The 25,247-nt window shown below is 36.7% G+C and overlaps 4 protein-coding genes across 6 annotated transcripts; 3 read left to right on the top strand and 1 right to left on the bottom strand.

Annotated features, from left to right (window-relative positions):
• Window positions 1-1,412: 1,412 nt before the first annotated feature.
• LOC109155609 (non-structural maintenance of chromosomes element 3 homolog) lies at window positions 1,413-5,106 on the top strand. Of its 2 annotated transcripts, none has more exons than XM_019303224.1 (7): window positions 1,413-1,618; window positions 1,700-1,943; window positions 2,212-2,364; window positions 2,471-2,576; window positions 2,665-2,779; window positions 3,521-3,983; window positions 4,791-5,106. In XM_019303224.1, the coding sequence occupies exons 1-6, from the start codon at window positions 1,571-1,573 to the stop codon at window positions 3,557-3,559; spliced, it is 705 nt and encodes a 234-aa protein (XP_019158769.1). In that variant the 5' UTR covers window positions 1,413-1,570; the 3' UTR covers window positions 3,560-3,983; window positions 4,791-5,106. The 2 variants fall into 2 exon arrangements, with proteins under 2 accessions (XP_019158769.1, XP_019158771.1); XM_019303226.1 differs by having other exon boundaries at window positions 3,521-4,015.
• A 3,299-nt stretch (window positions 5,107-8,405) lies between these two features.
• Window positions 8,406-10,477, top strand: LOC109156151 (squamosa promoter-binding-like protein 8). Of its 2 annotated transcripts, none has more exons than XM_019304004.1 (3): window positions 8,406-9,259; window positions 9,600-9,772; window positions 10,053-10,477. In XM_019304004.1, exons 1-3 carry the CDS (start codon window positions 8,574-8,576, stop codon window positions 10,214-10,216), a joined length of 1,023 nt encoding a protein of 340 aa, XP_019159549.1. In that variant the 5' UTR covers window positions 8,406-8,573; the 3' UTR covers window positions 10,217-10,477. The 2 variants fall into 2 exon arrangements, with proteins under 2 accessions (XP_019159549.1, XP_019159548.1); XM_019304003.1 differs by having other exon boundaries at window positions 10,041-10,477.
• A 5,551-nt stretch (window positions 10,478-16,028) lies between these two features.
• Window positions 16,029-17,287, top strand: LOC109156150 (metalloendoproteinase 4-MMP). Its single transcript, XM_019304002.1, has one exon. It carries the CDS (start codon window positions 16,163-16,165, stop codon window positions 17,231-17,233), a length of 1,071 nt encoding a protein of 356 aa, XP_019159547.1. The 5' UTR covers window positions 16,029-16,162; the 3' UTR covers window positions 17,234-17,287.
• Window positions 17,288-17,817: 530 nt separating this feature from the next.
• On the bottom strand, window positions 17,818-24,089 carry LOC109156152 (protein transport protein Sec61 subunit beta-like). Its single transcript, XM_019304005.1, has 2 exons — window positions 23,972-24,089; window positions 17,818-18,280 (listed from the first exon to the last, which is right to left on the bottom strand). The coding sequence occupies exon 2, from the start codon at window positions 18,276-18,278 to the stop codon at window positions 18,024-18,026; it is 255 nt and encodes an 84-aa protein (XP_019159550.1). The 5' UTR covers window positions 18,279-18,280; window positions 23,972-24,089; the 3' UTR covers window positions 17,818-18,023.
• Window positions 24,090-25,247: the final 1,158 nt, after the last annotated feature.

Here is a 25,247-nt window from a genome sequence, read left to right as displayed (position 1 = left end):
TTATTATAGAAGTGACGATTTTTCCCCCTGATAATATTAAATGGACATTTATACCCTTAAAACAAATATTTTATTTATTTCTCTTCTTCAACAAATTATTGCTTATACGTAGGGATGACCGCGGTTCGGTTCGAACTGAACCAAACACTATAGCAATCAAATTAAAAAATTTCGGTTATGATTCATAACATAACCCAATATTTGGGTTTCCGTTTATTAAAATCGTGAACTGGAAAAAAATGGATCCTGAACCGTGAACCGGAGGTTCAAATCGGAACAACTACTAGCAATAGCTTAAATTATAATTATAATATTTGCAAATAGTGTATGTTTTTTTCCGCATTTATATTGACTCTCACATATAAGTATATATAATCTCGGTTTGAGTTTTATTTTGAACCGTCGGTTTACGATTTTGGATCCAATTTGAACGGTTGGTTCAAACTTTATTTTAAAATTTTATTTTTTTATTTTTAAAATATTCTAAATTCAACACTTAATGTATTTTATTTTTTCAAATCGTGGTTATAATTTGTTGGAGAAGAAAAATAAATGAAATATTTATTTTAAGGGTAAATATGTCTATTTAATATATCAGGGGGAAAAACTGCCACTTAAATAATTTAGGGGGAAAAAGTGCTATAAGTATATAACAAAGGGGGAAAAAGTGTCATTTTCCCTATATGTTATTTGAGTTACATTAATATTGTAGGGATATTATTTTCACGATATTTATTGTAATCAATCATATTTTGAATAATTGTGTTCGGTTTGAAATTTATAAATTGAATGTTATAATCAATATCAATATTTAGATAATCACCTAAGAATGAAAAATTGAATGATGATTTTGTTGTGTCAAGAAAGCCTGAAGATACTTATAAAGTGTGAATCAACTCTTACACTTTAGAGATCTCAACATGAACAAGTAAAAAATGGAGTCTACATCAAAGCCTCAATGTTAAGCGGGTCAGTTGCTTGAGATTTGGTAGAAATTAGAATGATAGGTATTAGTTGAAGTACATGAACGTACAATTTTGAGCACGACACAATTAGAGCGAATACTTGAGTTGAATCTAATTGAAGGCGAGTGTTTCATTGTGCTTGGATCGAGTGTGACAGCTTAAAATAGTTAATTTGATATGAAAGTACAAGTGATTAGTAAGTATAAGTGATTGTGAGTATTGACATAAAATATCATTGAACATTCTCCTGCGAATATAAAAATGATGTTATAGTTCATTTTTACTTGTATTAATTGGTATTTTTATATATATATATTTTTTGAAAATGGTATTTTTATATATAATTGTTATTAAATAAAATTTTGCGCGGAGTTGTAATTTGTAAATAATAAATAATAAATAAATATAATTGCGGGTAAAAATGATGGGCCATGAAATGGCGGGAAAAGCCCTAATTTCGACCCGGAAAACCGTACCAGTACCACTCCCCTAGCCCTTCCTTGACTTCCTTTCTTGTCATCCATTGCAGAAGAAAAGGGAGCTCCAATGCAGAGTTGAAAACAAGCCAACTACTTTGAAGTTTGAAGCTAAATTATCAGTCGAAGATGTCTGGTTCCTTCGAGGAGTTCGCTCAATTCGACATCTCCGTCGAGGTTTGCTTCGCCCTTCCAAATCCTTTTCTATGTCTATGAGCTTGTGGTTGTGTCTTTGTATTTACAGATTTTGTGTGGCAGGAAAAGGACAAGCTCGTCGGAGAAGTAATACGCTACGTGTTGTTCAAGACTGAGCAGAGCTCGGGCTGTCCGATAAAGAGGGAGGATTTGACTCAGTTGATCACCGGCAAAAACTACCGGCAGAGGAATCTCCCTGCTTTTGTTATCAATGAGGCTAGGAAGAAGCTCGAGGAAATCTTCGGTTACGAAATGAAGGAGCTTCAGCGCGCCCGTTTGTCCACCACCAATCGCTTCTCGCAGCAAGGTTTCTATTTATAACTGTTTGCTTGATTTCCTGTTTTAAATTTGCAAACTTTTGGTTTTTGGCAATTGAATAATAAAACGATTTTGTTTAAAGCTTTTTTGCTCATTAGTATATTAACTGATACATTATTGGATTCTTTAGGAACTAGGAAAGCATTGTTCTACAAGCATCACACTTGAAAACACTTTTGAAGTCAATTAGTTGTGAGAGTTTATGATCATTTCTTGTTCTTCTTTAATTCTAATTATGGAGATACAATTCCTGACAGCCACTGCTGATGCAAAATCATATATTCTCATCAGTAAGTTACCTCCAAAAGCCTACAAGGAGTGTGTGGAGGATAAGAGCAAATCACATGTTACTGGTTTCACATTTGTGGTCATGAGTGTTATTTATCTTGCCGGAGGCAATATAACAGAGGGTACGTGATCCATTCATCAGGGAAAATCATTCGTTCAGCACTTCTTTTAGAGTGTGCCTATTTTACAGTGATTAAGCTTATTAATGTCATCATCAATGTTCTGCAGAAGATCTTTGGCGTCATTTGAGACGGTTGGGTCTGATGCAAACTGATGAAAGCCATCCTGTCCTTGGTAACCTCAAACTGGCATTGGAGGCGCTTGTTCAGCAAAGGTCAGTATTGCTGTGTTAGAGTGGTGTTAACTAAAATGATTGCATTAAGTTGGACTAGCTTTCCCATCTTTGACTTTGTGCCGTGCAGATATGTGCATAAAGAGAAAGTCAGTGGTCCTGAAGGAAATGTTATACATTATGAGCTTGCTGAGAGAGCTCTAGATGAGGATATTAATAATAGAATGAAAGAGTATATATCCAAGGTATGATTTGGGCATTTGTCTAGCTTTAGTTCCTTCCTTATGTCCCTGTATCTGTGTAGTGCAAGGCATGAAGGCAATTAGGAATTTTGTACTCATTAGTTGTAGTAAGTCCAAATTTTTATGAATGCGTATGTTCGTTTTATTTTGTTTTTGTAGAGTTTACAGCTTGCTTTTGACTTTTGAAATGGAGGCTTTGCCGTTCAAGTAACTTTAAAAGATTGCTTATAGTTTTGCATGATGAAAGAATTGCCATTCAGCCACTGTAAATCGTATAAAGATCATTGCTTGTAAACTAGCTAGCAAACTAACACAAGCTGCAAGTTATTAATATAACTTCTGCAAAAGAAACTCTTAGTTATAGTTATATGTTAGTCCTAATATATTTTTTATAGCTGCTTTGCCTTAAATGTATGTACTCTCTTTGTTCCCAGTCAGGATGGAGCAATGAGAAGCCACTGTAAATCGTATAAAGATCATTGCTTGTAAACTAGCTAGCAAACTAACACAAGCTGCAAGTTATTAATATAACTTCTGCAAAAGAAACTCTTAGTTATAGTTATATGTTAGTCCTAATATATTTTTTTATAGCTGCTTTGCCTTAAATGTATGTAATCTCTTTGTTCCCAGTCAGGATGGAGCAATGAGAAGCCCAATTGCAATTATTTTCGTTTTTAATGTTAAGAGTTGTGTTAATCCATGTTGTCAGCATTAATGATGCGAGAGTGAATTCTGTTGTTGCAGATTGTGCAAAAGGATATTAACACAGTGGATGTTGATTAGCTATTTCTGCTGGCTGGAACGTGCGTTTGGAAATTACTAGTGTTTTTGATAAGTGATCTAGGAAGAATGTAGCACAGTGGATGTATTTTTGTGTTTCTATTACTCTTCGAGGAAAGGATGTCCTGTGCGGTGCCATTTTGTTTCCTCTTTTGCTGTAAATTTCTACTGTGTTGCCAAAGTGTTTAGTTTTGTGAAATTTCCTTCTCAGCACTCTCCTTATATAATACAGCTATTGTGTAAGTAAGATAATCTGTGAGAACATCAGTAGGAGAATATTTTCATGGTAGCCATTTTTCCAACTTGTTGGCTCATTGCGGATATGCAGTGTTGGCCTTTTTGGTTTGTTGTCTGTCATCAGCATTTTGAACAAACTGAGGATGTGCTTACTTGAATATGGTTGCAGTTCACATGAAAGAGCAAGCAGGTAGGCTACTAGGCTTCTCCCCTGCAATCTCGGTATGAATTACATACACTACTCTTCTGTTCTGCAAATAGAAAAGCTGAATAGTGAATGCTATTGTCTATTGACCCCTTGGTGACAAATGTTTATGGATGCATAAAGAACATTTATTTTATCCCATTTTTAGTTAATTTTACATGTGGGTAGGGTTCTCTTCCCCCAACAACCCCATTCAATTAAGTTGATGGCATCTGGTTTATTTTGATGTGGTGATTAGCTGTGCATAATTATTTGTTGATTCACATGACCTTGTACTACAGCCTGACAATTTTGCTTGGACTATATTCCAATTCCAGCGTTTCAATGACGCAGACATCTCCCTTGTATTTTTGTTGACATTTCACCCCCATAGGAGAAGAAGGGGCTTAATTTGCTTAATTGCATTACCAGCCAATTTGTTTGATGGATGTAGGTGGTCTCTTCCTAGGATGTGGACCATGTTTCTTCCTTTTCGGAGCAAGTTTGTCAGTGCGGCGAACATGATTTTGGTTTGGATTTTACACATGATTGAGTTCCATTTGAAAGATGTGTGTTTAAGGGCCCTGCATGCATGCATCAATGAATTCAAAAACAAACATAAAAATCCATTCTGTGTGTTATCACTGTCATTTTAGCTATCTTTTTTAGATTTGAAGTTATGAGATGTTGACATGGCATCAATTCTTTTAAATGCATTTTGTCTTATCCGACCTCGTTATCTTACAATACACACATCTTTTCAGAGCCGAACTTTACTTTAATTTAATTTAATTTTAATTCTCTAATCTGCAGGAACCCGAACTTGTTTATGTTGCAGAGGATGATTATGATTCATCATCAAAAGAGAAGAGAAGAAGAAATTAAAAAGGTTTGTTGTCTGTTTTGTCTGCATATTGGAATGTTAGCTATGAGACAAGAAGGAGACGTATGCTATGAATAGTATTAGGTGGCTTCCTATCCCTACATTAATGTGGATCATGTGAGTGGGAAGAAAACTAAGGTTGTGTATTGACTGTGATTACATTACATATAATAATGTGTGTATCTACCTCAAAACTAAATCCTGTCCATTGAATTGCTTCCTGAAATTCATTAGCCCTTACCCACAGACAGCCTCTTCACTTGTCTTCATCACATGGCCCTTTCCACTTTCCTTCATCATTTCATCATTAATCCCTCTCATTAATTTGGCACTGTTCTTGGTGATGACATACATGCCCCCCTTTTCGTTGCTTAGAAACATACAAAACTAATCAATCAATCAATAAATCATTCATTTTCCTTTTAAATTTTTGTTATCAACAAAGACTTAGAGACCCCAAAATCACTTAATCACCATGGTCTGTTCAGGCATCAAAAGGTGGCAGAACACACTCCCATAGTAATCTTGTTTGTATCAGGCTGATTAAACTGAAAGAGACTCACGATATTTCATCATATATATATATATATATATATATATATATATATATATATTCTTTTCTAAAATAAAAGACAGAGAAGAAGAAGAAAAAAAAAAAAAAAAAAAAAAACCTAACTTGACTTGGGCAATCAGACAGAGTCTAGAAAGCAATGGTGGTGCAAGTGTGCAAGTGTTACATTATGTGCATCACATGTGAATGCTGTGCCAAGTCTGAAGCCCCCAACAGATAATTATTCTCTCCAAAAATGTGTGAACAAGTAGACATTTTACCGTACGTTAAGAGTCAACGTCTGTGTCAGCCTTCTATGGCATTTTGTTTTGTATTTTGATTTAACAAATTATATATATATATATATATATATATATATATATATATATATATATATATATATATATATACTTTCAGTTTCTACTTTATCTTTTTTCTGCTTCGATGACAAGTGTCATTCATTAATTAATTTTTAAAAAATATTGTGGGCAAAGTAATTAGCAGATGCAAAGAGAAGATTAGAGGGAGCACTAAATAAGGTGAGGCAAAGGTTCGAATGTTTCAAGTGAGATGTCATCTAGTCTGCATAGAATTATACTACAAGGCTATAAGTAATCCTTACCCCAATACTACATAAGCGGACATAAATAGCCCAAAGCTCCACAATTATATACAAGCAATCCTTGTTATGTAAATAATTGTATACTATCCATATCAATTTCAAATTACCTTTTTAATGTTTGATTTAATTGGATTAACGAGAGAAACCTACGACCACTACTTTAGAGTGTGCATTAGGTAAACTCTGCTCGTGTGATTACATAGGATAGATAAATTACACTAGAAAGACTTTGTGCAATGGGTTCGATCAAGAGATGGTTGGCAAGACTATATCACTACTAGTTGGAATTCTTATTTTACCATAAAAATAGAACCAAAAAAAAATTCTAAAGTAAAATTAACACCAATATAATGCAGCCAAAGAAAATTCCTTGAATGAAATAGCTTAATCCATAAATAAGATTAGCTCAATTTACCTCTTCATAAGCTTAGGAACGGATTTATGAGATTCAGGATATAGTTCAATAAAATCAGAAAAATGTAAATTATCAAAAAAAAAAAAAAAAAAATAGATTAGTCCCTGCCCGGGTCGTTTTTACTTCCCAATAGAATGGGGATTCTTGCCCCCGCCCCCCCAAAAAAAAATAGATTAGTCCCAATACCCAAAGTCATGTACTATGTACATACTACTGGGAACTTGAAGGTGTTCCATAATTGATAATGCACAATAGTACAGTACTTTGAATCAATATTTTCCTTCAACACTAAAATCTTGGTCCAACATTATATTGCCTCCTTAAACGTAACTTGTCCGCTTTTATTTATTTCTAATAATGAAAGCTTAACTAATCAAGATAAGATCAAAATGTGAAGCTGGGTAAAATAGTAAAATCAGACAAAGTATTAATATAAGATTTTTTTAGTTCAATAATAATGAAACTAAGAGTAAAATAACAAATTTTTGTAGTAGTATCGTCTCAGTTACAATATAGTATTTGTTCATAAATTACAGCAGGAGTGCATATATATCTCACAATTGACTTCCTCCCCCAGGTAGGAGAATTGAGAAGCCACCAGTTTCCAAAGTAGGAGTGATGATGGACCATTAAATTTGGAGTTCAAACTTAATAATAACTAGATATTTTACGACAAATCGATAGATATTACTAACCGGGAACTCAAAATATAAAACAGTTTGACTTACTGAAGGCACGGTATTTGTACCCTTAAATAAAATTTAAATATTAACTCGATCACATAAAGATGGAGATTGTATTTTTGACTTTGTGCAGGCAACTGATTTGGCACAGCTAAAGTACAAGTACTCAACAACCAATCTGATCTCTGAGCAAAAGCCTCAAGTGAAGGGTTGCATATTTGGATATGATCTGATCTCTGCTATTACTCATTCCATGGACTGATGAACCATAACAACCCCAAGGAATGGAATGCAATACTGCATGCCCGCACTTGTTTCTAGTACACTTACTTTTTGTTAAAAGTCAATGTGATTCCCATACCAATTCATAAATGGCAAATAATAATAATAATAATAATAATAAAGAATAAGGTTCAAATTGACTACTGAATGTAATCTGAAAATGCAATTAGGTCACTGAACGAAAAAAATGCAATTAGGCTACTGAACACTCCAAATGTATGCAATTTCACTTGATAGCAGGTTACCATAAATTTTAGCATGTTACCTGCTTACGTGACAGCTGAGTTGGCATTTTTAATAAATTTTAATAAAAATTAAAAAAAAAGATTACAAGAAATAAAATTTAATATACAAGAAATAAAATCACACCATAGAAGTATAAGTCAAGGACCAAAAATCTAATATTTCCTAAAATATACAAGAAATAAAATTTTACTGTCCAACATAATTATAAAAAAAAAAAAAAAAAAAAAAAACTTCCATAAAAAGAAGAGTTAGGGAAGTTTCAAGAGAAAAATATATAGTTAGTACACATGAACGTAACTCTGTCCTGATCGTCCACTCAAAAGTATTAGACATGTTTTTAGTTTGGATGTCGTGGAGTCTAAGTTCGGCCAAGTTAGATTGCTATTTTTCTTTTTGTGTTATGTCCATTTTTATTTTGTTTGTTGTTACATTACTTTGATATTTTGATATACCTCTATACATGTATGTATTTACAAAATCCTAATATATACTCCACTCCATAATAATCAAGAACAATAACCCCTCCCCAAATAACCTGACATGGTAACATGTCTGGTACGGTACAGATATTTTGAACATATATACAAGACTTTAAAAACTGAAAATGAAATTAATTACAAGCTAGACAAGGCAAGGTAAAAAAAAAAGGTAATTAATAGGGTAGTTATTTAGGTAAAAAAAAATTGATGTAAGTGTAATTAGTGTAATATATTATGGACACTAATCCATCTTGTTTTATAAAGCTCAATTATGAGTTCACTGAAAGCTAGTCTTTAAAAGTTGCAGCTTTTCTTCTCCACAAAATCTTCCCCCTCTTAAAGCTGACAGATTTCCTCTCCGGCATCAAAACTCCCTTTTCTTCCCAGCCATTGATCTGATTTCCCTTTTTCTTTTTTACTGGATAGTGGTGTGCGTATGAGTGAAAGAGATGCAATGTTGGATTATGAATGGGGGAACCAATCGGCGACGGTGATGTTTTCCGGGGATGAAACGGCGGCGGCGGCCCAGAACCACCGCCAATTCTTCGACCCTTATGGTGGGCAACAGACTGGCGGCTTCGACGACGCCGCGGCGGCTGGGGGGAGTTTGGTGGGCCCCAGCGCCCATTTCGCCGGAGCTGACCACTTGCAGCTGTTCCACCACCACCACCCCGGGGAGCAGGCGGGTCAGGAGAACAGTGCTCACTTGTGCTCTCTCTACGATCCACGCGCGTACGGCGGCGCTGCGGCGGCGGCGGCGTTTCAGCATGGCTCTCATCAGGTGCCGTTGCTCTCCCAGGAGGCGGCGGGGTTCGTGGTGGTCCCGAAGAGCGAGCCGCTGGGCGGGGTTGAGTTCTCCGGCGCCAGCCTGGGGCTGAACTTGGGCGGGAGGACGTACTTCTCGTCGGCGGAAGATGATTTCGTGAACCGGCTTTACCGGCGGTCCAGGGCTGTCGACGCCGGGTCTTTCAACACCCCTCGGTGCCAAGCCGAGGGCTGCAACGCCGACCTAACCCACGCCAAGCACTACCACCGCCGCCACAAGGTGTGCGAGTTCCACGCCAAAGCCGCCACCGTCATCGCCGGCGGGTTGACTCAGCGCTTCTGTCAACAGTGTAGCAGGTTGGTTAATCATAAAACTTAAAACTCCGTATGTATAACAAAGACTAGAAAATTAAATGACGGGAATGTCCTCGGGTACACCCCCTCACTTCCCACCCAATCATTACTTCCTCTCGTGGCGATCCCGAGGGCATTCCCGTCCGTAAATTTATGTCCCCCCACATGCGTTCGATACGCCGTTTCCTCGTTATAGTAAAACAGCGTTTCCCATTTCTTGTCTGATCTCAACTTCTCATCGTCTTCTTCATTATTAGATCGACACTAACATTTGACCATTCCGTTTCTCATTCCTACTACCTACTTCTATGTTTCACTGTGTGTTAACTAACGCCGTTAACAGATTCCATGTCCTGTCGGAATTCGATAACGGCAAACGAAGCTGCCGCCGCCGCTTGGCCGACCACAACCGCCGCCGGAGGAAAAACCCCCAACAACCAAACCGTGAAACCGCCTTCAACAACACTCATCATCTTCTTGATAATGCCCAAAATTCCTCGTCCGACACCCTTGCAAGTAAGTTAGCTACATATATATATATACAAACATTATTCATATTTATTTGTGATCCTAGTTCGGTAAAATCAGTTTATATTATCCATAGCTGATCAGCTCAAATCAGGCTCGATTTAACCGAAAGTTGACTTGTAACGTTCTGGTTACCAGGTCAATTAATTTGGTTGGGTTGTTCCAAATTTCTATTTAGAGCTATTTGAATTTGAGTTTGAACTAATTTATGGTAATATATATATATGTATGTATGTGTGTATGTAATATAATACAGGGTCTCCGTCAGATTCAGGAGCGAATTCATCACCGTCGGTGACGGTGGCGGTGTCGCCGCCGAGAATGTCGATAGACTGCTTCGGACAGAGATCGTACGGTTACCTGTCGAATGCGGCGGCGGCGGCGGGGTCATCTGCAGCGTCAGCAAGCTCACTCTTCTTCTCGCATGGCTGATTTTAGTTTATTAGTTATAGGAGTTAACCTTGGAAATTATGATCTATCTACCTATCCATTTTCAAGCTCCAACAACTACTACCTACATAGTTTTAATTAGCTACTGCTAAGAATTGAATAACATAGTAAAAAAACATGCAGTCCCCAGATCAGATCACCTTTTAATTAAGCTCCAGTATGCAGGTTGTTTAATTTTAATTTCATGTTAATTATATTAACCCCTACTTAATTATGAAATATGAATTATGGGTTTTTTCTTTCTTTCCGATCCATTTTCCTACTTTCTTCCTTCTGATGTTGCACTTTTCGTCCATAAATTATATAAAAACAACACTTTCCATTTCGTTCATCAAATCAGTTATACTCATTACTTTTAGTTTTTCAATGATCTGTAAAGTGACATTTTCCATCCCTTAGTTCTATTACAATTGCTTCTAAAAAAAATAACTTTGCAGATAATTAAAGGACGAAAATTGATGATTATATACTTTAGAGATGAAATCTGTTTTTTTTTCCTATTATTTACTATAATTTAATTTCTAAGCGAGGGTGGCCACAATATTATGTGTGTGAATTAACGTTGTTATATGAATCATGTTATAGAGTAAGTTGTCTCCTGCATGGAAGCTAGTTGTAATATAATGAAGGTTCATTATATTTTCGACCCTAATACATATATAGCTAGGTAGGCCAAATTAATAATTGCCCAATGTTTATTGAGGTTGTCTACTTGTTTCCCCGACATACAAATTATTCGTCGTCAAGATTTGTTTGTGTATATATTATATTATAGCCATTTAGTCAGGCTAACACGTTGTACGTACTGGACTCTATTCTTCTTAATTTTATTTCAGTATTTATGCAGTAATTTACATCGGTTATGTTGCTTTAAAAAAAAAATTAATTTTTTTTTTTCAATCTCAAACTTCTTAGGAGTTCAAACTCTTAATATTTTTTTAAGTGAAGTATTGAACTAAACTCTTTGTACTTGGACTGCAGGTTGTTCATAATATTTTTTATGTTTTTTTTTTTCCAGACTGTATATGGTAGATATAGGGAGGGCCAACCGGCCAATTAATAATTGTACATGCATAATTCATTAATTATTGCAATCAATTATATTCCTCTGGGTGCCGCCGTACGTGAAGCTACAGTCCCCATTACCCCATATACAACATTGTAATCTCGGAAGAGCATACCATGATTTTATATGTTGCATTTGTAATGTTTTTTTTTTTTTTTTAATGAAAAGTGAAATTTATAATCACTATTTGAGTGTAAATTTTATATTTTATTCGTGTGTAATAATTCATAAATAATAAATAAAAGATAAATTATACCATAAAAACATGTACGATAAGTTTGATTAAAAATGAATTGACAAAAACTCAAACGCCTTTTGAGTTTAGAGTATTATTTTTTGATGTCTTAAAAATAGAATGCTACACGTAGTAGTGTGTTCTAGGAATTGTCATTGTCACGTCCTTATTGAATAAAAAAAATTCTCAATTATACGCCTAATATTGACATAACGTACTGAACTATATATATATATATATATATATATATATATATATATATATATATATATATCCATGCATGAATCTCTCTTAGCTTGTCAATTTCTTTAGTAACTTTAATTTAATTTGTGAAAATGCATAGAATTGTTCCTTTTGCGGTGTTTATACTTTATAAGAAAGTCATAACTTGTGCGAACTGACTCGTAATTTATGTGAATTGTTCTCGTTTTGAACTCAATTTTTTAGAAGTTTGACCATATTGTATCTGATTTTTCGTGACTATGATTTTTGTTGTTGTAACATTGTTACATTTTATTAAATTGTCTGTAGTGTTTTACTATTGTATTAGAAGAAAGCATTAAAATTTTAAAGTTAGTATAATTTAAACTAGTTGATTTAATACCAAGACTATGTGGTCTAATGGTATCCGGGCTGGACTTCCATTTGGAAAGTTATGAGTTCGAGCCTTAGTGGAGGCGTTATTGATTCTTTGTGTTTCAATAGGTTGAGAAAGTATATGAACAGATATTACAATGTAATAGGGACAGTAACATTCAAAAAAAAAAAACTAGTTGATTTAATTTGTTGGCAATAACCTTGTGGTTTAGTGATAAAAAGTGACTTTTTCAAATGGCTTCAGTAGGTTGAGAAAGTAGTTTATGACCAGATATTACATTTTAACATAGAAAAAAAAACTAGTTGATTTGCCAGAACCACTTGTACTTCTTCAACATCCCATTTTTTAACACACCCAACCAACATCGTTGAAAATATAATGTAATTTATTTTTATTTTTTTTCAATTCATTTCAATTCATAGTTAACTTGTCACGTTAGTATATATCTCATAGAGAATACAAATAATAAAATTTAAATATGAATTTATTACTTGAAAAATATAGTTACAACCAAACCATGCCCCAAATTAAACTCCATCCATCTACCAATTGGCTACCTATAAAAGGCTATGATATCATTACAAAAAAAAAAAAAAGAAAAAAAAAAGTAACTTTCTCCACTTTAAATGTAATTTAAACACATATATAGTTTTGAATTTGGGATACATATATCATATCACCATATATATAGTACATATGCATTCATTACTATTGTCACATAGTCAATAACAATAAGGTGTGTCTTAAAAGATTAGTACTTATTGGCCTTTAACAATGTTATTATACAACGAATAGTAATAATGCGATTCATTTCAAAAGACTAAAATCGTCAAAATTAATTAATTACTCCACATTTAATAAGATCAATGGACGATTTAGTGTACGAAAAATATGATTCAGTTTTGGACGATACTAGAACGGATAATACCAAACCCTAATTAACTTGGTGCTCCCACCCTCTAATTAATTTTTAGTACACATTATTTTCTTGATATGTTTTTGTTTATTTTGTATATATACAAATGATTGATAAATTTCTTGTTGATATATATATATATATATATATATATATATATATATATGACATGGACTAACCCTAGTTAAGTTGCAATATTGCTCTATGTATATAGTGGGGTCTCAACACTTTAATAATGCAACTACTTTCTCAAACCTCATCAGTGTGAATATAGGAGGAAGATACATGATTTCTTCAAACCTTAACGGTATAAATTCTCATGGGTGACTTGTTAGAAACCTGAGGAATTGCATGAAATTGATTAGTTTATGGATTCAATTGTAGATTTTTTTTAGGTTCAATGGTCTAATTGCATTATCCCGTGCAGTTCAATGGTCTATTTGACCGTTATTCCTTATAAATATAATAATATTTATACTGTTACAAATGGGGCAATTACATAAATATGCCGATCGTTCTTGTGCCCGTCATAATTCATTTTGATACATATATATCAGCGCATAATCTGCTGAATGTAACTTACTCTGATGTCATTCTAACCGTTAGACATTCTTGAATTATATGGCCGAGCTAAATATGAAACCCGGTGATAATTCCTCTAGCACTAAAATAAATAAAGAAATAGTTAATTTTTTTTTTTTTACCATTGGACCAGATGTCCACCTCAGTTATTAAGAACCATAGTTAATGTTTTTGGGACCATTGGCTTGGTAGGTTAGGCAAGCAAGGCCGAACGATAGTTCGTTTGTGACACAAGAATCGTACATGGTGATTACTGTTGTTAGATAAGAAAAACATCAATTCAATTTCCGCACGTGGGGATTTAAAGGCAGCAATTAATTAATTAATACAATTCAATTAATCCAATAAAATATACCAACTCAGCTCCACCTTTTCTTGCCACCGTTGTGGGCTTTTGACACGTGGAAAGTGGTAACACTGTTTTGTGTACGAGGAGACTGGGCAGGGCAACATGAAGACAAAGGCAACGTTGGTTCAACAAAAGCCAACACTATTGTTTCCTTTAATGAAACAAACAGTGAAAAGAGAGTAGTTGCTATTAGATCTGAATTATGTTACAATTATTGTTGTTGCTAGCTAGTACTTGAGAAAAATGGACAATTTTGCGTTATTCATGTTTACAAGGTCGTTAGCTCAATAGTAGTTACAACAGTTTAAGTAACTTATATTTTGTTATGTTTAAATTATATATATTTTTTAATTTTTACGATGGTAATTTATACGGTCAAATTTTTTACATAATTAAAAAAAAAAAGAGTTGGTAGTGAGTAAAAATGGGTTATTAATAAAAATTTTGAAAGTAATTTTAAAAATTAAAAAAAAAAAACACTTGAATTAGAGTTGGGCCTCTTAGGGTCATGTGTGTTGGACTCTTATTGGGCTTGGTGGATACCAAGTATTGGGCCATTTGTGAAACTATTGATGGGCTTTCTAAGATTGTTGGGCTTCAAGCTTTTGTATTTAAAAATAAAATTAAAAGAAAATTTTATTTTAAGACACTGGTCGTATTGGATATTACTTGAAACCATTACTAATAATACAAACACTACAAAAATAAAATCATGTATTTTATGCCTTTGTGCAAGGTACTAATGCCAATTGACAACTATATAAAATTTTCTAAAAGTTAAAAGGGTATTCTTATTCTCTACGTCAAAATTTTAATTATTTTTTGTGTCAAAGAAATGTAAGATGTATCGAATTTATCATCGATATAGGATGCATTTGGAGTAGTTAGGATGACGATCTACTACCGTACCACTTCAACTATATAATCTCTAGAAAATTGTTTGAACAAACTGTGATTGGAGTGATACGATGCTCCAATTGCAAGAATTTGAACTAAATAAATTTAGAGTAAGGGTATTCCTAACCTTCTGATTTATAAAGAGAGGTAACATAACATAGTAACATGTGATAGATTAATTAATTAGATGAATGTATCTAATTTGAAAAAAGCAAAGTGAGCAAGAAGGTAGACTAGACTTTTCCAAAGAGTTGAAAACTAGATAGGTACTAGAAGGAATTGAAGGTTACGTTGATCTTACATAGGACCTAATTTAATGTCGTTAAGGTGACTTTCCCTTTCACACCGGTGGGTTGACTGATGGAGTCTTTTACACGCCATTAACGACCCTGACCTTTCTCTGTTTCTCTAAGGTGCAGTGATCAGCCCCCCCTTGTGCATTTCAATCATCACCACCCATAACTAACTCATACCAGTTTGCTTCATAGCTTTCTCATCTTCACTTGAAAACCAAACTACCCAAGTGTCTCATATCTCCACCCATACTTCTTCTACCATTCACATCGCTCCTCTTGCTTCTAACTTCTCACTCATACTACCAACCATTATCCCCTTTCTTTTCTTGTGGTGCATCTGCAGTTCAGTATTCTCTTCACTATAAGACTAATTCAGATTCAGCCCAGATTACACCGCAGATTTTGCATTGACCTCTTACTTGAGATCATAGTGTACAAGAGTTAATCATCTGACCTTACAGTTAACACATATACTACTCAACTATCATTACCTTTTTAAAAAAATAAAATAAAATTTCATAATTTTAATTTCAATTCCTTGATTTCAATTCGTGACAACATATGAGGAAACGATGTGATGACAAAGAGTTGTGCTAATCCAAAAGATTTGAATTGAGGGTGAAGTTTTTGGTCCCACTTTCGGGTGAGACCATATTTTAATGAGACCCAACAAAGAATGAAAAGGAGAAGTATTGCTGAAATACTTTTGTTTTTAGTACTATTTGGATGGTTGTATATATTATACTTTGAAACTTTCGCAGTTGACAACGTTACGTTGTGAATAAGAAACATCTGCGCTTAACCTAGGAAGCTGCATGTTATTTTCACAATCCCTATCATACTTTACTTTTATAATCAAGTAAATTAGGCAAACATACTTTATAGTAGTTTCTAATAATCATAATAACTTTTCTTTATAAATAAGCTTTCCTTCTATATCTCCCCCTTCATACCTCTCAAACTCGTAGCTTTCAGAGCTTCAGACCGCCATGCTTTCACTCTTCGCCGCTTGCGTTTCTGTGGCGTTTCTTCTTCTATCCTCGCCGTGTCTTCCCGCCAGAACAACCCCGGCGGCCGTTGACCTTAAACCCGCGAACAACGTTGTGAATAGGTTCGATAGATTGGTTGACGGTAGCAAAGGAATCAGCGTCCATGGAATCTCTGAGCTCAAGAGATATTTTCACCATTTTGGGTACTTGAGCCGAGAAAACACGACGACGAGGAGTACGAGGTTTACGGATTTGTTCGACAACAGTTTTGAGCATGCCTTGACGAAGTATCAAGCTAACCTCGGACTTCGGGTCACCGGAAAGCTCGACAGGGAGACAATTTCGGCGATCACTTCGCCGCGGTGCGGCGTCCCCGACGTCGTTTTGCCGAACCCGAACGCCCGGCTGCATGTGAAGAGAAACTACGCTTTTTTCTCCGACCGTCCCAGGTGGAACCGCGCCGTTCCGAAGACGCTAACGTACGCGTTCTCGCCGGAGAACACCATCAAGAGTTTGACGGGTATAGAGATCAGGACGGCGGTGAAGAATGCTTTCGGGCACTGGGCTTCGGTGGTTCCGGTGACGTTCTTGGAAACCAGCGACTACGGATTCGCCGACATCAAGATTGGGTTCTACGCCGGCGACCACGGCGACGGGGAGCCGTTCGACGGGGTGCTGGGGGTTTTAGCCCATGCATTCTCGCCGGAGAGCGGGCGGTTCCACCTAGACGCGGCGGAGACGTGGGCGGTGGACTTCGAAGCCCAAACGTCGGACGTGGCAGTGGATTTGGAGTCGGTGGCGACGCATGAAATCGGGCATTTGCTAGGGTTAGCTCACACTTCCGTTCAAGAAGCGATCATGTATCCGAGCTTGAAGCCCAGAGAGAAGAAGGTGGAGCTGAAGCTTGATGATATTAAGGGTATTCAAGCACTTTATGGTTCTAACCCAAACTTCAGCTATAAAGCTTTCGAAGAATCTGATATGTCCTCTAATGGCGCCTCTGATTTCAAGAACAGTCCAACCCTTTTGTCCACATTTCTTTTACCATTCATTCTTTGGTTTTCTCTGTAATTATACACACTTACACACATAGATCAATAGGTATTCACCAATTAAATGTTATTACAAAATAGACTCAAACCAAAAAAGGGGAGTTGAACTTGAATTGTAATACATATATTATACTTTTTTGTCATAATACATATTCTTTAATTATATTAAACTTCAATTAATCCAACATGTTACTTTATTATGATCTTACAAGTTGGTCTTTGCCATGGCATGCAGCAGCCATCTGGTCAATATGGGCTGTCCAACATTTTCAAGAAAAGTTCTTGCATGTAGTCTCGAAAGAGGTGATCAAGTGGGTAAATTTTAACATTTTTTAGTCCCAAAAGAGATGGTGTAGTACTAGTGCATAAGAGTCAAAAGTAAATTTGACTCTAGTGGCATAAAGTGACTCTCCCAAATGGCAGGTGTCTTGGGTTCGAGCCCTAGTAAAGATGATATTGACTCTTTGTGCTTCAATAGATTGAGAAAGTAAATATGAACAGATACTACATTGTAACTTCTCAATCTTCTCAAACGAGGCTGTAGCACAATGTCTTCTTAGGCAATATCAAGGGGATTAACATATGATTGGATTAAAAAACAAATGAGAGAAGTAAAATTTTGAGAAGAGGCAGAGCACAATGCAGCCTTGACTGATCCTGAAGAAAATTTTGATATGTCATCAAAAAACTCCAATACAATACAAAACAAACCATTGAAATGGAGAGAGAGCCTATTGAACAAGTTTAAGCTTCAAAACTGAGTGTACTAAAAGCCTGATTCATCCACATTTACTGGTTAGGATTCTCCTCTAAGCTTCTTTGCGGAAGTACAGCTTGCCCATCACGTGGAGAACAGCGACGAAAGCTATGAAGCCAATGCTCATTATAAGAACAACGTTGGGAGAAATCTTCAGTCCCGGGGCGTCATCAGTGTAAAACTGGAGCATAGTTCCACTCGCCCCGCCAGCAGCAGCACTTCCACCGCCGCCTGCTGTCCTCCTGCGACGCATGTTTGCAGCAGCAGCTGCAGCAGTGCCTCTTTGTGGACCAGCTCCCAATGCCATTTCTGTGCCACACCAAATCACAGTTAGAAGTTAGAACAGAGCTAATATACACCGCTTTTTTGCTTAGGCACACTGACGAAGTAACAATGTGCTAGTTTAGTCCATGTGTAGATATTAAAAGGGCAAAGTTGTATTTTCCTTTTATTTCTCTTTTATTTCTGTTCTCTTTTATTTCTGTTATTACTGTGGACCATGGACTACCATGGACTCCTTTAAGAAGGCAGTCATCATCTGACTGTCTGGTTAATGTTTTTCCCTCTTCAATCAATAATGAGAGACTTCAATTTCCTTCTTAGCTCAACATAGCATGTACTTCACTTTCCATCATGGTATCAGAGCCAGGTTATAGCTACGCCACCGCAGTGATCGGAAGTAATGAAGCCGGCGGAGAAGCTTCCACCGGACAGATTCCGAATCCAGCGAATCAAAGTCCAGTTAGCCAAATTCCAGTTCAGCGGAGTGATGAATTCGATGATCCGTTGTATCTGCACATCACTGAGAATCCGAATCTGATTCTCGTGTCGCCTCTCCTATCTGAGCACAATTATGCTTCATGGAGTAGGTCTATGAAGATAGCCCTAGAAGTTAAGAACAAGTTTGGCTTTGCAGTTGGTTCAATTCCAGATCCAGGCGAAGCTGATCCGAGACATCCTGTATGGAGAAGGTGCAACACCATTGTCTGCTCGTGGCTTCTGAAATCCATCAGTTCGAACATCGCTGAAACTGTGATGTATTACGAAGTAGCTGCTGACATTTGGAAAGCTCTCAAGAGGAGATACTCGCAAGCTGATCCTCATAGGATTGCAGAATTACAGAATCAAATTTATAGGAATGCACAAGGTAACTTGTCTGTTAATGAATATTTTACAAAGTGTAGTGCCTTGTGGGAAAAATTGAATGCTATGAGACCTCTGTTAGTGTGTGAATGCTCCCTTAGATGCACTTGTAATCTCCTGAGTAAAATGCAGAAAAAGAGAGCAGATGACCAGGTCATCAGGTTTTTGGATGGTCTTAGTGATGATTTTGAGACTATAAAGTCAGGTGTACTGGTTATGGATCCCATTCCAGATATGGAAAAGGTCCTTAACATGGCTTTGAAGCTTGAGAGGAAGCTCAATGGATCCATTATTCAGAGGAACACTGACTTGGTCCAGTCTAATGCTCTTCAGAATAGTCAGACTCAAGTCTCAGATGAACAGGTCTTTGTGGCAGTCACAGAAGCAAATAATAAGAAAAAATTCAACAGTGGTGGAGGAAGAAATGTACCTAAGTGCACGTATTGTGGTATGAATGGGCATACTGTTGAGAAATGTTACAAAAAACATGGATATCCTCCTGGATGGATACCCGGTTATAAAGCTAGAAACAGACAAAGTCAAGAAGCTCAGCAATCTGCAAACTCTTCCATAAGCCAAGGTGCTGATTTAGGTTTGACAGCTGATCAATTTCAAAGGTTGATGAATTTTGTGCAAAACCAGAATCAGGGAATTCAGGCTTCAACTAGCTCTGCTGTAAAGGTGAATAGCTCAGGGATGAAGTCTGCTCCTAAGAATCTCCCTGATGATTCTTGTGAAGGTAGTTCTGTTCCCAATTTATTTGTTAATAATGCTGTTTCTCCTAGTTTTTGGATTGTTGACTCAGGGGCCACAGATCACATCATCTGTTCCCTAGAGTATTTTGAGAAATATGAACCAGTGCATGCAGTTTTTGTGAAGTTACCCAATGGGGAAACTGTAAATGTCAGTCATATTGGGGAAATCAGGTTGCATCAGGGTATATTGCTAACAAAGGTTCTGTGTATCCCCTCATTTACTTTCAACATCATTTCTGCTAGCAAATTGACAAAAGAAACACCATGTAAACTCATAATGGATGCTAATTCATGCAATATTCAGGGTCTCCATGGGACAGTGTGTGGTTTTGCTAGAGAAAGGAATGGACTCTACCTGATGACTGATCCCCCAATCAGAAGGAAGCTCTATTGTGGAAATAAGGATGTTGATATTCACTGTAATGGCCTATCCTTACAATTGTGGCATAATAGGTTAGGTCACTACCCTATAAATAAAGTACATCTCCTAGATGGAATAAAGCATGACCAACCTTCCAAACCATGTAATTTTGCTTGTGATGCTTGTCATTTTGCCAAACACAAGAGATCAGTTTTCCCTATTAGTCATTCTAGGGCTGATAGATGTTTTGACCTGGTTCACATGGATGTTTGGGGACCTTTTGCAGTAGCTTCTCTAAAAGGAGAACAGTATTTTTTGACAATTGTTGATGATTGTAGTAGGTTTACATGGTTGCACTTGATGAGGAATAAATCAGAAGTTGGAATGTTGTTTCAGAATTTTTATCACTATGTCTCTACTCAATTTTCCACTAATATTAAAGCTGTGAGAACAGATAATGGAAGAGAATTCTTCATGGAAGCTTTTTGTAATGAAAAGGGAATCATCCATCAAAAGTCATGTGCATATACACCCCAGCAAAATGGGGTTGTAGAAAGAAAACACCAACATATCCTGAATGTGGCTAGAGCCATCAGGTTTCATTCAGGTCTTCCTGTGGATTTTTGGGGACATTGTGTCCTTCATGCTTGCTATCTAATCAACAGATTACCAACCCTGTACTCAGTGGAAAAACCCCCTTTGAGACACTATTTGGCAAGAGTGTGCAGTATGATCACCTAAAGGTGTTTGGTTGTTTGTGCTATGCTGCTACTACATCTCAGGGAAGGAATAAGATGCAGACAAGGGCTAGAAAGTGTGTTTTTCTAGGGATTCCTGCCAATGTTAAAGGTTATTTGCTATATGATATCTCTAATCAGGATGTGTTTGTCTCTAGGGATGTCCACTTTTATGAGCATATATATCCCTTTCAGGAAGGGAAAGATAGCTCAGAAACAGATGAAGGCATGCAAGCAATTGAGGAGACTGATTTTCCACTGATTCCTTCATCAGTTAACACAAGGCATACACCTTCTACAGACATAGAAAGGGGTGAGGTGATTGACAGAAATGAAGACACCACCATCACCTTTGATGACAGTTCAGAAAGGAGTACTCCAACAAACAATGATGTAATTCCTGAGGACTACACACCTGAAATAAGCAATGAAGCAGTAGACAACCAAATGCAGTATAGAAGATCAGAAAGAGTAAGGCATATCCCCATTAAATTACATGACTATTACTGCCATACCATGTCAAAGAACACAAATTCTGCTAGAACTTCTCCATATCCCATAGACAAGTTCATTTCTTATGAAGGCCTATCTTACACTGACAGACTTTGTGCATCATCTATTCTTTCCACTTTTGAGCCTCAGTCCTACAGTGTGGCAGTTAAACATGATACTTGGAGAAGAGCTATGCAGACTGAGATAGATGCCTTGATTGAGAATAAGACATGGCTTTTAACTGAGTTGCCCCCAGGGAAGATTCCAATTGGTTGTAGATGGGTTTTTAAAGTCAAGCACAAAGCAGATGGGTCTATTGAAAGATACAAAGCTAGATTGGTTGCTAAAGGATATACACAGCAGTTGGGAGTGGATTATGTTGAGACATTCTCCCCTGTGGCTAGGATGACCACTATTAGAACTTTTTTAGCTGTGGCCATTGCAATGGGATGGGATATCCAGCAGCTAGATATCAACAATGCATTCTTGCATGGAGATCTAGAAGAAGAAGTCTACATGACTTTGCCTCCTGGCCTTCAAACCAATAATCCTAGGATGGTATGCAGGCTGCTTAGATCCCTATATGGTTTAAAGCAAGCAAGCAGGCAATGGAATGCTAAGCTTACTAAGGCATTAATAGATAGTGGCTTTCAGCAGTCAATGGCAGACCCTTCTCTGTTTACTAAGGGTTCAACCACTTCTTTTGTTGCATTACTCATTTATGTTGATGATATAGTGGTTGCAGGCCCAAATTCAAAGATGATTGATGATTTAAAACAGTTTCTGGATTCAGCTTTCAGAATAAAAGATCTTGGCCAATTAAATTTCTTCTTGGGGATAGAGGCTCTCAGGACTTCAGATGGCCTTAATCTCTGTCAAAGGAAATACACCTTGGAGATTTTGAAGGAAAATGGATTCCTAGACTCCAAGCCAGCACAAACACCCATTACTGCAGGGCAAAAGCTAAACAATATAGAAGGCAGATTACTTGATAATCCTGAAATATATAGAAGGCTGGTAGGTAAACTTCTTTACTTAACCAGTACCAGGCCTGATATTGTTTATGCTACTCAACAGTTGAGTCAGTTTGTTGACAAGCCCAGGGACTCACATCTTGTAGCAGCTCATAGGGTATTGAGATACCTCAAAGGTTCTCCTGGTAAAGGGCTATTTTATTCTGCAAAGTCTCCCCTTAAACTGCAGGGTTTTTCAGATTCAGATTGGGCCACTTGTGCAGAATCAAGAAAGTCTATCACTGGATATTGTGTTTACCTAGGCCAGTCCTTAATTTCCTGGAAAACTAAGAAACAAGCCACAGTTTCCAGGTCCTCATCTGAGGCTGAGTACAGAGCTTTAGCCTCTTCTGTTTGTGAGGTGCAGTGGTTGCTATATTTGCTTGCAGATTTGAAGGTGCATTGTGATAGTCCTTGTCTGTTATATTGTGACAACCAGTCTGCCATAGCAATTGGAGAGAATCATGTTTTTCATGAGCGCACTAAGCATATAGAAATCGATTGTCATGTTGTTAAACAAAAGGTGTGTGAAGGGGTGGTTAAGCTGATGCCTATTGCCTCACATAGACAGGTTGCAGATGGCTTCACTAAAGGATTGCCAAAGCTGAGTTTTGATGCTTTCCATGCTAAGCTGGGCCTTCATGACGTTCATGCTCCAGCTTACGGGGGGGTGACGAAGTAACAATGTGCTAGTTTAGTCCATGTGTAGATATTAAAAGGGCAAAGTTGTATTTTCCTTTTATTTCTCTTTTATTTCTGTTCTCTTTTATTTCTGTTATTACTGTGGACCGTTATTACTGTGGACCATGGACTACCATGGACTCCTTTAAGAAGGCAGTCATCATCTGACTGTCTGGTTAATGTTTTTCCCTCTTCAATCAATAATGAGAGACTTCAATTTCCTTCTTAGCTCAACATAGCATGTACTTCACTTTCCATCACACACATCCAACATCTCTTTGTAACAACATAATGCAATCTTTAGTCATCCCTTCCAAGGAGCATAATGTTACCCAAAACACTACCAATTGAGGTACAAAAGAAGATGCTTAGAAATTAGAAATCACCCCTGAGCCCAGTCCAATTTCCATCTTTCTTACCCAGATTAGGGATTTCTTTACCTCCTAAAACTATATATACATCTCAACTGAAACACAAGAGTTATATGCAATTCATTCAGCATTACTAGAACATTCAAAATGCCACCAAAATCAAACATGACTAATATGTTAAGAGGAGGATTCTCACAATACAAAATTGTATCACAATTCACAACATTCACATTGATCAACCAACTAATATTTCTTGCCTACTTCCACAAATTTCTGAAAGCATTTCAGCTTATTAATCAACTCGAAATTCAGGGCTAATCGCCAAGTGCCAAGACACAATTTTGTCGAGCAGAAATCACAGATAAACACAAAGTCTTAAGACAAAACGCCGATCCCATGTACACATAAAGCAAAATGGAAATTTACGGAAGTTTCATCAGATCTTACAGTTCAAATTGCATAACATTCGTCGAATACATCAAATGCCCCTAACCAAAATCAAAGATCTATCTCCCCGGCCCCAATTCCCGACACACGCACATAGATTCATTAAAATACGGAGTAATTGAAAATGGAGGAGACAAGAGAATAATAATCTGACCTTAACGTTCACGAATCGAAATTAGGGTTTTGTCTTCAGATTGATTGAATCCCTCAGGCTCAGGAAAAATGACGGTAAAAACGAACACCACTGCTTGTATGCAACTCGCCTAAAATTCAATGCCGTCAGCCACGTACGCTTCTCCAATCATTTATCTCCACGTCACCAACTAAGATTGGGCCTTATATGTGGTCTCATCTAATAAAAAGCCCTCTAAAATATTATTGGGCCGCAATACCTTTTTCAGCCCAGCCCAATTTTCGAATTTATAGAAGTGCCCACATGCAAGGGAAAACTCTTTTAGCATATAACACTCAATACTCTAACCGGTCCATCATTATTAGAGGTGAGCAAAATATAGTTTTTTTTTTTTTAATGCTACTGACTCTATTACAATGTAGTATTTATTACTTTCTCAACCTATTGAAGCACAAAGAGCCAATAACGTTTCCATTGAGGTTCAAACTCACAATCTCCCATATGAGAGTCCAACCTAGATACCATTTGAGCACAAGGTGTTTGACTTTTATCAACGATTAAATGGCTACAAAATTGCCAACCCATTGCCACTTAAAGAGAATCCGAGAGATATTGAGGTCGAACTTACACTGTTTTAATCTAAAATTATAAGGTCGTTCAACCTTACAATCTCACAATCTAAAGTCATGTCGGTGCCACCAACCACTAGACCTCGAAATCTTGGGCTAACCAATACAATAAATCTCTAGATCATGTGGTTTTGAGGCAGTACTAAATCACCAGAACTGCTGGATACATTGAAGTACATAAGCGGGTCCATTTCTGAATTGGAGTTTCGGGTTTGGGCCCCAATTAAAGTTGAAATTTAGGGCATGGAACAGGCTGTGTGGGTGTAGGAGGTATTCATGATATTGTACAAAATTGTACCTTTGATTTGATCTCCATATCTCCTTGCTTCTATTTCAAACTGGATTTGTCTCTTCGCCCTTTCCACCGTCGGCAACACCTCTCACGTGTACCCGCACCTATTGAAATAAATGTTGCAGATATTGCGTGTAAGATTGTTCATAACTGACTGATTTAAACTAAGAATGCTAATAGACAGTTACTAATTTATTATGCTGGTAAAAGTATGTAAATTAT

This window comes from Ipomoea nil, unplaced genomic scaffold (genome assembly GCF_001879475.1).
Source record: "Ipomoea nil cultivar Tokyo-kokei standard unplaced genomic scaffold, Asagao_1.1 scaffold2704, whole genome shotgun sequence".
Taxonomy (NCBI): domain Eukaryota; kingdom Viridiplantae; phylum Streptophyta; class Magnoliopsida; order Solanales; family Convolvulaceae; genus Ipomoea; species Ipomoea nil.
The sequence above is the reverse complement of the archived record's forward strand: the minus strand, read 5'-3'. Positions and strand labels throughout refer to the sequence as shown.

Bases quoted from the DNA above. Each gene is read 5' to 3' on its own strand.
- LOC109156151 (XM_019304003.1), top strand. From the start codon at position 8,574: ATGAGTGAAAGAGATGCAATGTTGGATTATGAATGGGGGAACCAATCG. The intron at 9,260-9,599 runs GTTGGTTAATCA...CGCCGTTAACAG, and splicing joins TTCTGTCAACAGTGTAGCAG to ATTCCATGTCCTGTCGGAAT. The intron at 9,773-10,040 runs GTAAGTTAGCTA...AATATAATACAG, and splicing joins CTCGTCCGACACCCTTGCAA to GGTCTCCGTCAGATTCAGGA.
- LOC109155609 (XM_019303224.1), top strand. From the start codon at position 1,571: ATGTCTGGTTCCTTCGAGGAGTTCGCTCAATTCGACATCTCCGTCGAG. The intron at 2,577-2,664 runs GTCAGTATTGCT...TGTGCCGTGCAG, and splicing joins GAGGCGCTTGTTCAGCAAAG to ATATGTGCATAAAGAGAAAG. The intron at 2,780-3,520 runs GTATGATTTGGG...CTGTTGTTGCAG, and splicing joins TGAAAGAGTATATATCCAAG to ATTGTGCAAAAGGATATTAA.
- LOC109156152 (XM_019304005.1), bottom strand. From the start codon at position 18,278: ATGGCATTGGGAGCTGGTCCACAAAGAGGCACTGCTGCAGCTGCTGCT.
- LOC109156150 (XM_019304002.1), top strand. From the start codon at position 16,163: ATGCTTTCACTCTTCGCCGCTTGCGTTTCTGTGGCGTTTCTTCTTCTA.